The sequence below is a fragment of the Trifolium pratense genome, linkage group LG7 (assembly GCF_020283565.1).
Source record: "Trifolium pratense cultivar HEN17-A07 linkage group LG7, ARS_RC_1.1, whole genome shotgun sequence".
Lineage (NCBI taxonomy): Eukaryota > Viridiplantae > Streptophyta > Magnoliopsida > Fabales > Fabaceae > Trifolium > Trifolium pratense.
The window spans coordinates 2,490,364-2,503,173 of NC_060065.1; the positions used below are offsets into that span (position 1 = coordinate 2,490,364).

Below are 12,810 nucleotides of genomic sequence, written 5' to 3' on the forward strand. Positions count from 1 at the left end.
TCACCATAATACCAAACATACACATAATTTGGAGGTATTTATCCATCTACAAATGAAAACAAGTCATATGATTGTGAAATAAAAGTTGGTTACAAGTTAGTTGTGGATACCACATGCAAATCTACTTATATGACTTATTATAAATACTCAAATTATAAAGGGGTAAAATAGACATCACCTTGTGAAAATCCTCAAATGCTAATACTTCTCATTCATATATTTATATCTCGTGATTTTTGTGGTGGTAAGAATTTGTGAGTAATTAAGGGTAAATTGTCTTTAGAATATATGCCATATTGCCTTTGTTTAATTTTGGTAAGACAAATGAATTTTGTTATTATCGTTTTCTACTTGTTTTTAGCTAAAAAGTGGTTCTTAATACACAACAGATATCATTATCAGCCAAATGGGGTCAAATTCTGCCAGGCTGTTGTATTTGGGTTTGACCTCACAATTTGACACTAGAAAATTGCATGAAAGATTCAATTCCATAAGATGAGATAAATTTTATCATTCTAGCACCTATTCCATTTTTATTTTATATACTCCATTCAAATGACAAGTATGACATATATGGCAGCCCTCGTTTATGTTCCTTCTTACTATTATTACGTGGAACTTGGTACATTTTTGGTTTGGACGTAAAGGAATATTCAAATAAAGGAATATATCAAAATGGGCAAATATCTCTTCATTTCTTCATACTACTAAACTATTAGCTATATATATAAAAGATAATTACATGAAAGATAGACGAGGCACTACATATTTAAGATAGATGATTAAAGAGGTAGAAATAGAATAGTCCATTTGGAATAGAAGTACTTGACTTCAACCATAGCAATTTCTGAAGTCCAAAATCAATGGAAAACGAATTTGTAAAACTACATAGGAGTATTTATCTGTGATACTTCTTAGTTTAAATGCACTTATATAATTTATGATGTTTTATTGAAATATATGGAGGTAAACCAATTGGAATCAATGGGAATACGATGAATTTGGTTCAATTAGAAATCAATATATTTGGTTGGAGAGGTCGTTCAATATGGACTTGGTCCAATGGTAAACCTTATTAGTTTTAATAAATATTACATTTGTTCTATATTATTTTTATCATAAAATTTGTTTTTTACTAAAAATAGTAAGGGTCTACATTTAGATATTTGTTAAAGATCAGAATTAGATTGACCCTTGGTTGGAATGACTTTTTTTTCCAAACAAAATTGCAAATACCTGAGGCCTTAGTTTAAGCTAAAAATCTTCAACTGATTGATACATAGAATTTGAATAAAATATTACATTTGATACTGATACACAATTTTGTTTGGGATGACAACATGACATTGGCATATCAATGAAAATATGCAGCAAAGAAATCAAACACTCAGATGGACTAAATATAACATCCTTACTGTATTTAGTAGGCAAGAGGAACTGCTATTAGTGTAATAACATCACCCAAGTACAGAGAAACAATTATGCGCTTAAAAAAACAAAAAACAAAAGCAGAGAAACAATTATGCAGTAGGGAAGAATATGCAGAGAGAAAGGTACACTCCTAATAGGAATAGGAACAAAAAAGAGATGAATCCACACCCATCCAAACCTACATTCTTTTGGGTCATTATCACTTCTCTTCCATTTAGAGTTTGAAGCCTTCGTACGATGACTTCTTTATACCCCAAATTCATAATCCTGCTCTTGTTCATTTCCTTTAACCAACTTAGTAACTTTGCCTCCTGTTGCTTATGTTTTACGCAATTCACCTTTTTCCTCCACAGATAAGTATCATAATATAATTGTTATCCTTTTAATTACTGAATGATATACAATAAATAACGATGTGTGAAAAAATTAGTGAATATCAATGAAAAGTTATTTACACTTTGCAAAGTAACTAATCATCTGCAAGTATATTAAATGAAGTGACTCAATTTCTGTAATTGCTGCTGCACACTAGCACCCACACATTTGGACGAAACTATACATTATTTGATGATAAATCTATCATCTTTTTTCCCCTTGTAGCAGACATATAAAATATCATATGGCGTTTTGAATTACTAAAACGGGTAAGAAAAGGGGGATTGGAACCAGAAACACATTGCAGATCACAATCCAACATTCCAAACCCAAAGGGATGCAGCCCCAAATTCCTATACTTACCTTTTCCGTGGCTCAGAACCCAGAATGCCAAATTCATGCTGCATAAAATCTTCACTAGGTCTGTAATACTTGTCTGGAGAGTGCAAGGCCAGATTAGATACTTGGCTAGTATAAAGGCAGGCAAATCTCTCCACCTGCATCAAGCATATCAGGCAAAAGAATTATCATTTAGTGAGTTTGAATTGATATAATGACTTGGGAGTAAGAAACATTGTAGTTTTGGTATGCTATTCACATAAACACTAGTAAATCTCCCTAGCAGCCGCTCTAATAATAATTAGAAAGATATAACTATAAATGTATTTTCCTGTTGTATACATTACTGATTTGAAAATGGGGCATCTACTCCTAAACTACCAAAGGAGTCCCACTTTACCTGATGAGCAAAGCGAGAATTCTGATAACCAGTTTTCATAAGCTGCCCCCACGGTTCATGAAACTGCAAACATTTATTAAAAAATCAACATCGGTCATATAATGCCCATGGGATATATATTGTAACTGTAGCAGACTAGTAAAAAGAGAACTAAAGAAAATGAAAAAAGCTGCAGTTGAACTTACTACCCTTTGATGTAATTTTCTTTGAGCTTCTTGATGGATTAACCGCATTTTCTCTCTTTCAAGCTGCCAAAAAAAGGCGCTTATCAAATGTATGAAATTTGACTTCAATTTATCACATGGGAACGGACCTAAAGGACAAACCTCCAATTTATCAAGTGCTGAAGATAACTTCTGCTTGGTATCAACATCTGGGTTCTTGAATCTGAAAAGTAGTGCAGTACATTATAAAAATGCAAACAGATAATTGTTAAGAATATAGTTTGATAGTTAATCAACTAGAGTTAGTTGATAGATTATCAAGTTAGTTAGGAGGTTAGAATGTTAGTTAGGGAGTTAGTTACTCCAAATAATCCTATAAATAAGCCATCCTTTGTACATTTTATTCATTCTTTTATCAATCAATATGATTTCTTATGAGCTTTTACCTCATGAGTATTCCTATGCTCTCTACCTCTCTTATGCATATGACCTTCATCCCTATGATTCCATGATTCTTAACATGGTATCAGAGCAATACCCGAGGGATGAAGATGATTGTGCTTCCGCTTACGATTCTAAAAGTTGTGAAGAAGATGAATCTGCTGTTGTTGAAATTCTCAGCAATTTTCCTCAAGATCCGGAATCTTCAACTTCACAAGGTTCAATCCTTTTTGGTAGCTTCGCAAGTCCAATCATTCCGGTTTCTATTCCTTCGATTGCATTAGATTTTGATGGTTTCTCCATCAAGATTGGGGAGATTACTTGTTTTCTTGGTTATTCTTGTTGCAGTGATGTCGATTACACCATCACCGCTTCGGAAGAAGACGAGAAACCGAAGAATCTTGAAACCGAATTTGTTTCTTATGAAGTTAGCATGACATTGCTGAATCAATCATGTGTCAAAGCGTTCTCTTCTCCGATCAAGATTAAGCGTCAACACGACGGTAACGTCCGATTCTCGCAGGATCAAGATCAGGATAGCAAGAAAGGTGAGCCGTTTTCTGATTTGCTATTGTGTTCGTCAGAGAGCATCATTTTTGTTTCTCACCATCATGCTTTAGGCATCACAGTTTTTGATCCCGGTGGATTCATCTTAGTGATTTACCGTTCCAATATTATGCTCGCTGTCGTGTCCCTTTTCGATTCAATCTCACTTTTTCCCTTCGATCCTGGCGGAATTTTCCTATGTCATCTCTGTTTTCCAAACTCATACCACGAATTCTCTTACTATGAGTTTGAGGGGGGATATTACAATATAGAGGTCAGTTCTGCAACATATGATTCAAGTTTTGGTTATGCAACATTATTCAAGATTGATTGATGATTAGTTGTTATTGCTGCCTCAATCGTGAATAGTGTAGACTTTGTTGCAAATGAAGTAAAGTCACAGTTTCTTGTGGATTTCTTTTATGCATTTCAACTTAGCATGGAGATTATTTGTCTAATTGAAAATTGCATGTTTACGTGGAAATGTTCTTATTGATTGGATTGATACTTCCAAGAATATTGATATTAAGATGCCTTGTGTCTTGGAAGTATGGTAGTGGGCCTCTAACCGTAATTGATGCGCCTGACTCAACTTTTTTTTTTTGGTTCAAGGCATAGAGCAATTTGATCCCTTAATTTCTTTTACCCAATAGTTTGTGAAACTTTTCATTGAAGATAAGTTTGAGAATTGAAAAGTGAAGGATTGGAAAGATACGTTTTACTGCATGAGTTTATTTTGCTTCTTGAGTTCAGCTTTGAATTCTAAAGGTTTTGATTTGAGAAGACAAAAATCTGGAATTGATTATGTTAGTTGTTGTATTTGGCCTGCTTGGTATGTGGTATTTTTGAGAAGATAGCTGCAAATGTGTGAAGCTTTCATAACACTCTTTAATAATTGATTGCTCAAGTTATATTTCTTGGTCTGTCATGCCTTCAATTGGGTTATTTGGAAATTGTTTTGAGCATTTTGGGTCCATTGCATACCTTATGGAGCTCCACGATGATGTCCTTTTTTTTTAAGGTTAATTTGCATCTTTTATATCACTGGTACTGAGAAAGAGTCATCATATTGCTCTAGTTTATGGAGTAAAGGGGTTTGCACAGTTATTTTGTTGAAGTTTATGTTGCTTCCTATAAATGTTTGAAGTTTGGACCCGTACCTACAATTCTACTTCTAGACAATGGGCTGAATGTAATTGGTTCAGATTAAATTTGGTGCAAGTTTGTTCAGTTTATCAACCAGACAATGATAAGGTGCTGAGATTTGTTATCAGAGATGAAAATTGTGTTAGAATGAAGATCATGTTCTAGTAGAAGTTTTGGTCTGGCACTTCCCTTTGTTTGAGTTTCACATACACACATTGTGGCAACAATGTTACTCTTATGATTTGTTTAGGTGTTTAGTTCTTTACTAGTACATTGTGTAATTTTGGTGTTCTACAAATTTGTATTTTCATTGTATTCCAAACTCAAATTGGTGAATCTTCCAATGTTGAGTTTGAGGGAGGATGTTAAGAATATAGTTTGATAGTTAATCAACTAGAGTTAGTTGATAGATTATCAAGTTAGTTAGGAGGTTAGAATGTTAGTTAGGGAGTTAGTTACTCAAAATAATCCTATAAATAAGCCATCCTTTGTACATTTTATTCATTCTTTTATCAATCAATATGATTTCTTATGAGCTTTTACCTCATGAGTATTCCTATGCTCTCTACCTCTCTTATGCATATGACCTTCATCCCTATGATTCCATGATTCTTAACAATAATAAGGAAAGATTTGTATGAGAGGTCCAGAGTTATACTAACTTGAGAGACCACTTCAAATGATGTACTTCATCCTCAATACGATCACGTTCACTCCTCAAGAATTGAAGCTCCTGCACAAAAATATTCAAGTAAAAAGCTTGCTAATTGTGAATTAATTTGTCAGGTCTTTATTGAGAAGGAGAATACGAAAAATGTAAATTCAAACCTCATCAACAAAATATCAGATGCCCGCATAAACTCTTTTATACATGAATTAAACCCGTCATTTTTTTTCTATTTTTATTTATTACTGTATAAAGCTAACCCTTGACATAAAACATAATGCTAATTAGAGGTAATAAAATTAATAAGCACCTTTCGGGTGTCCCTTGATTCCCAGAGGAGTTTAACCTCCTTCTCCAGCTCTGGAATTACAAGCATTGTTCTCCACCCTGCTCATTGAGCACATTGCATCACAATCAATTTTAAGTTACATACAGCAGAATCCACACATATACTAAATTTTGAAGGAGTTAATATTTGAGTTTCTACTCATCAAAGATACCATAAGTTCATCAAAATTTACTGGTAGATAGACTTAAGAGTGCAAAATACATTGAATAGTGTCAGATTTTATATTTGGCCTAACTCATCCTCACAAAACCGGCTTGTAAAGTGAGGGTTGCCAAAGCTATATAAACGCTACACAGGCCATATCTCTTAGCAATGTGGGACTAAATCCACCCCTTCACACCCAACACAATGAAGGTGTTGGAGGCTGCAATGAAGGCAACCCAAATGCCGCAATTAGGCAGATGGGGGTGGACCGCAATGAAGGCGGAATATCCAACACACCCCCTCACGCTCAGGCCCAATGGGCCTGAAGCGTGGACGATGCGGGAAGCCCAACAATAGATCTAGGATAGGCTCTGATACCATGTCAGATTTTATATTTGGCCTAACTCATCCTCACAAAACCGGCTTGTAAAGTGAGGGTTGCCAAAGCTATATAAACGCTACACAGGCCATATCTCTTAGCAATGTGAGACTAAATCCACCCCTTCACACCCAACACAATGAAGGTGTTGGAGGCTGCAATGAAGGCAACCCAAATGCCGCAATTAGGCAGATGGGGGTGGACCGCAATGAAGCCGGTTTTGTGAGGATGAGTTGGGCCAAATATAAAATCTGACAAACAGAATAGTTTTAAGGATTGATATAATATACCAAGAACTTTTTTGCTACGCAGTATGTCTCCATAAATGTGATCCCCAACATACAGAACCTACACATAAAGCATTCAGATTTTTACAGGAAGCTACCGTATAACAACAATCCTCAAGTACTCTTAATCAACAACTACCTGTGAACTTGATTCAATGGAAAGCAGTTTATGCAGATGAGCGACATTGCCTCCCTACAACAGATGTTCACAAAAACTAGGTAAATACTGAGATGCTGAACTATCAAACATTTATTGATACATCATACAGATACATTAACTTCAAATAGCTTTGCGTATCCTAAAAAAAATTATTTTCATTTCACATAGGATGAAGATTGTACCTGGAAAACTTGGCAAGCTTGATTCTTTGATTCTGTGAATAACCTTGCTGAGATGCTCCCCACCTTTCAATATTATTTAAAAAAATAATGACACAAATCTTTATACAATATATAAAGGAATGAATGAAATGATGTCCTATTGTGCTAACCTGAGGCATAGGAGACCCATTATCTGTATTGAGTAGCATTCCAGTCTCAGGCACAACCTCAAATAGGTTGGCACGATTTTCCTCATGAAAAAATCCTGGCTTTGCACTGTAGGATTGTGGATTTGAACAGGTTAGCAACCAAATCCATAATTACAATATTATAGCATGCCATTGGAAACCCAAAAGTTACCTTTCAAGATAAAAACATACTACTACTTGAACGTTTCTTACTCCCTCAGTCCTTTAATATAGGACTCAATTCAACAAATTCACAGATATTAAGAAAAGTGATTAATTTGGTTAATACTATTAATAGAAATAAATGTCCATTATGTGTACTAGTTTTCCATAATTGCCCTTTTAATATCTTACTTTGTGCACTCTTTCCACCCGTCCTCATAATAGGGCTATTTTTGTATAAAAATAATCAATGCAATTAACAATTGGAAATGTATCTTATGCGTAAAAGAGGACAAAATAAATCTAAAAAAAAGAGTCTTATATCTAGGGACTGTCATGTCAAGTCAAGTGTCATCAAACTATGAGTCTTATTAATCTAAAAAAACGAGTCTTATTAAAAAAAAGAGTCTTATAATCAAAGCAATGGGTGTCATGTCAAGTGTCATCAAACTATGTGTATTGCAGTTTGACAAAAAAACTTGCAAATGCAATTTCACTGAACAACATAAAGACAACATTATACTAATTTTGTGCATCATAGGAATTCAAGGGCCAGAATTTAATAATATAGGGTAAAATTCACATTAGGCAGAAGAATAATGAAGCCAAACAAAACAAATACATCGGGGAAACACTGCCAAGAGAAGAACATGACCTGCCAGTGATGACAACATCAAAGTACTGAAGCCAGTCAAAATTATTACTGCCACCTATCATTCTGGATCCACAGAGGAAATTCATGACAGTGTTTGTATAGTCCCATAAACTGCAAATGAAATAGGAAAGTATGAGAAATCCTATTTATATGTCCAGAGATAATCCATTACAATATTTACTGTTAAATCAATGCCCTACAAAATTTAAATACTTTTCGATTCTTATATCGTAAACATGCCATGCATAGAAACTCAATGTACTCTACTAATTTTGAACATTATGTATGAGGCACATTATTATTCCAGCTAAGCACTACATATCTGATTTTTTTAAAAAGAAAAGTGTGAAAATGTCTTTTAAACATACACATTTGATTTCCCATCAATCATTAATAACACTTAGATATTTTGACTACTTGCTGATAAAAAAAAATGTATTCCTGTGCTTACATATATAATTCATAACTACCTATTAGTCACTAAGAATGTTGCACGTCCAGATTCTCTGAGCATTTCAAGCATAGGCACTATCATGGTGTCTTCATTAATATACCTGATAGATAAAATTTTAACAAAAAGCTAAACAATACAGAATAATTCCATAAAGAATTCATAGATGTTACATGAAATTTATGAAAAGAATTTTCACAAAGAAAAAGTTAATACACTGGGAGTCTCATACCCATTGCTTGCAAAATAATTATTTTGTCATTTCTCACTTTGATAGGATAGTGATTTTATATTCATACCTTCCAGGATCTTTAGCAACCATTTGCTTCAACGTCCCATCACGGTGGCACAAATCAACTGCAGCTCGAACATCTTTATACATCCGAGCATAACTGGAAGGACAATTTGTAAAAAATATTTGTATAAACAACAACCACCAAAGTCTTTCCAACTAGGTAGAATCGACTCCATGGGGTAAGTGATGCTGTAATAAAGGTTGGTATGTATGTATCTCAATTCTCAAGTACTCATATGTATAATGAAGCTATTTACCAGCTGTTTGGTCATTTCAATGCAAATACATAAAAATATAGAATGCCCATTCCTCTTTCTTTTACAACCAACAATTGTTTTTCCAAATTGTTGAAATAAAAATTAATGGCCATATATTAACTAGAACTATCCATTAATTTCACCTGCCAACTATTAATGTGGCAGCAGTTTACAAACAGGATTAGCATTTAGCTCCAAGCTACGTCAACCTTTTAAAGCCCTATTAGTAAGCGGTTGAAGCTGACATTTATGACAGTTCTATGAGTATGTTCCTACCCATAAAGAAGCAAAATCTGCCCGGAAGGTAGTATTATAATATACACTAACAAATACTAAATTCCTTCATAAAATTAGTGAAGAAGTCAGCCCTTTAAAAGAATTAAAACAATGATTGCCTAAGTCCTAGAATCATTTAGTTGATATCGAAAATAAAAGTGTAAAAAAATTCTCAATAAAATTTCATGCAAGCAAGAATAAGACTTACTCGACGCCTTCTCGAATCTTTCCAGGATTACAATCCTTAAAATCAACCAGTTGAGCAAACAAGTAGGCTTCCGCGAGAGAAAAAAGTGTATCAATTAGAGCATAGTCTGGCTCGTCAAATGAATCACGTACTAAAGTATTTCCATAGGTCCCAACTTTATCTTCTTTTGACAACTCTCTAAATCCATGATAGGCTACTTTCACATACTTGTGGCGATCCATCTAAATACATACAGCCAGCAATTTAACAGTCAAACAGAGAAAGTGAAACAAAAAGTTTTCCATGCAATCTGCTGTGTTTTTCCCGTGGTGAAAGTGATGGAAAGAAAACATTTATCCAGCCTTAACCTTCAAGATATTTCCTCTTTTTTTGTCAAGAACCAAGCCCCTGACCATGTACTTCCAGTTAAAAGACCAATCTAGTAACTGCAAAATAGATAAAGATTTTAGCCAAAAAATAAATAAAATCCTTTCACAGAGTGAACCAAGACGGAGTTACTAAATCTATAAAGAAAAAAGCATATCATATCACACTAACACCATCATAATTACTGCAAGAAAAATGAAAAACATGGTAAAAACGCTGTAATACTGATAAGACAGACCTCGATAGGATATCCCAAATCGTAAACCAGCTTTTTAATTGTGCCTTGGTATGCAAGGGATTCAAAAGTTTCAGGCTTGTATTGTGCCAAAGTATAATCCATGTCAAATCCCACAGCAACAATGTTCTTCATATTCAGTGACCTGTTACAAAATATCTGTTTGCCTCTAGCAGTTTTTGATCCATGTTCAGGAGAAGATGACCATACACGTGGCTGCTTTCCACTATCACTGCCGGGCAAATCCCCTGATCTTGGGTCATGTATACCAACATCATGGTTCTCATCCATCGAATATTGAGAGTGCAATTGCTTAGCTCCTGATAGATTTAATCCACAGCAAAGAAGTATACAATAGCAATAGTTAGGAATCAAGTCGGCATATGTAATGACAACAGCATGTAACAATGATCCCATCATACCAACTATTTTAAGTAAAATTTGATTGTGTTCCACTAATTTTGAAATAGTAACCCCGAAATAGGCAGGATAATAAGACATGAGTCCAAAATCTAGATAAAGGAATACATTCACTTCCTGGTTTTCTCAAAATTGGACATGCTCAACAGAGAGTAACCAATTAAACTATTAGCAATCATACTGAAAAGACAACGATCAGGACTTTCATTTCAATAAAACTGAAACATGTGAATCTTACAAACAAAAACACTCATACAGATAACTGAGACGGTTCAATCTGTCTGACCAGTAAAGTGGACAGAGATCTAATGATCAGCATAGATTTGATGTTGCAACCAACCTTAATTACTCTCGCACTCGTCGTACAATCCACATCGAAGAACTTTGAAATTCATAATGAAGAAGAGAGAGGATAGCTCTAATCTAACCCCTCATTTTTTGTAACAGAATTTTGACATTATACTTCGGTTCTGAAAGAATTATGGCACACAATGCACTCACTGGACTATGCACCAACAGTCCAACACTAGGAATTTGCCAAGATAGGCACCAAGAATGGCCTAAAAATTCAATTTCTTTATATTTTTTTTTTAATAAGAATTCAATTTCTTTATTAATAAGAGTAATCCTCTCTAAGCTCCTGGTATTTCAAAAATTCCCCATAAATCCACATGACGAATCTCGCACTATGAACAAATTTTGATAAACTTCTCCCAATGTATTTATAGAAAAATAAATGTTTAAGAATCTCATAATAACTACGAGCCTTTTTAAAAATCTACATGTCAAAATCTCAGTATGTCTATGAACTCAAAAGGACTTTTCCATCGGTAAAGAGCAGAAACGCTGCTATTCGGTCTTCCCTGGATAAACAGTTTAATTAAATTCTTATACCATGTACCATGAACACTTATGTACAAATTAAAGTCAAACTTGTTTTCATAAGCTCTTCTAAAAAGAGTCTAACAAGTAACAAGTGCTTATGCTGGTAGATAAACTCAAATACACCTAAATTCAAACAAACCCTAAGTTAAGCTATAAGTTATTATAACTACCTTTACAAAATACAACAAATGAAGAGTTAACAAAATGAAATGCATCAAAAAACTTAGAGCACAAGAAATCAAGTTGAAGCGAAATCATCATTCATGAGTTAGAAACAAAACGAACCTGGTGATGCGATGTTGGCGAAGGGGCGTGAAGGTTTATCGGAAATTCCAAATGCAAAGCAAATCCGAGAAGATAAAAGTGGTGATACGAGTTTAGGAGAGAAGTAAGAGAGAGAAAATGAGAATGGCTTCTTAAGAATTCGCATCGTGAAGTGATTAAATAGAGTTAGACATAGTGTGAGTGAGTGATGGTGAATTTGTGATGATGGAGATGAATGAGAGAGAGAGAATCAGATTCTTGTACTGTGAAATTAGCGTTTGAGGATCAAAAGCAAATGTAACTTCACAACTGGCATAAGCTTTAACCGTTTTTGCTTAATTGGAAATAAAACGTGGAGGGAGAAAGGAAAAAAAAAAATGGATTATTCGTATACTGGAATTGGATTTTGGATGTAATAATCAATTCATGTTGGGGGAGGAATTAATTCCTCTTTTTTTTTCCTTAGTTTGGAATTGGATTTTGGACGTAATAATCAATTCATGTTGGGTGTGTGTGATAGTGGTTACTGGTTATTGAAATGTGAGGTGCGGATTTGATTTGATGCTTCCCATTCTACTATAGTAATATGGATGGACCATTCATTTTTATAATTTTTTCTCTCTTTTAATATATTATTATTATGTTTTTTCCATCTCAGTCAATCATTAAATATTTTTTTCACCGTTAATATCCGGTTGATGTTAATATCCGGTTGATTCGACCGTGTAATATGGTTTGATAGTCAATTGTAGCATCAAGTAGTTTCAACCTCCTCCCAATCATAGTTGTGAATGATCAAAATATGGTTCAATAAGTCTAATATCAATACCGCTAACTATCGGTATCAATCATTGAATTAAAAAAAAAAAAAAAAAAAAAGAGAAGAAGACTAAAAAAAGACACAGCAAGATCTAAATCTGAATACTATACATATGATAATGGATGTGGATCTGCTGTAACACAATTACACGCAGTTATATAGTCCATCTCAAACGTCAATTTGTTCTAACGATCCCAATTTAACATTTTAATATAATATTAGGGTCCGTTTGACCCAGTTTTTTTAAAGCTTATACAATATAAATTAGGTTTAATGATATTTTATAAGTTTATACTAATGAAAATTATAATTTTATAAGTTATTTTATCATAAACTACC

At 34.0% G+C, this 12,810-nt stretch overlaps 1 protein-coding gene across 2 annotated transcripts; it reads right to left on the reverse strand.

The window, feature by feature from the left end:
- Window positions 1-1,794: 1,794 nt before the first annotated feature.
- Window positions 1,795-12,248, reverse strand: LOC123895686 (5'-nucleotidase domain-containing protein 4-like). Of its 2 annotated transcripts, none has more exons than XM_045946162.1 (17): window positions 11,673-12,248; window positions 10,086-10,402; window positions 9,829-9,906; window positions 9,482-9,702; window positions 8,745-8,837; window positions 8,465-8,548; window positions 7,995-8,105; window positions 7,160-7,265; window positions 7,011-7,073; window positions 6,808-6,861; window positions 6,672-6,729; window positions 5,820-5,896; window positions 5,505-5,575; window positions 2,872-2,932; window positions 2,734-2,793; window positions 2,546-2,608; window positions 1,795-2,303 (listed from the first exon to the last, which is right to left on the reverse strand). In XM_045946162.1, exons 1-17 carry the CDS (start codon window positions 11,815-11,817, stop codon window positions 2,166-2,168), a joined length of 1,800 nt encoding a protein of 599 aa, XP_045802118.1. In that variant the 5' UTR covers window positions 11,818-12,248; the 3' UTR covers window positions 1,795-2,165. The 2 variants fall into 2 exon arrangements, with proteins under 2 accessions (XP_045802118.1, XP_045802117.1); XM_045946161.1 differs by having other exon boundaries at window positions 2,731-2,793; window positions 11,673-12,215.
- Window positions 12,249-12,810: the final 562 nt, after the last annotated feature.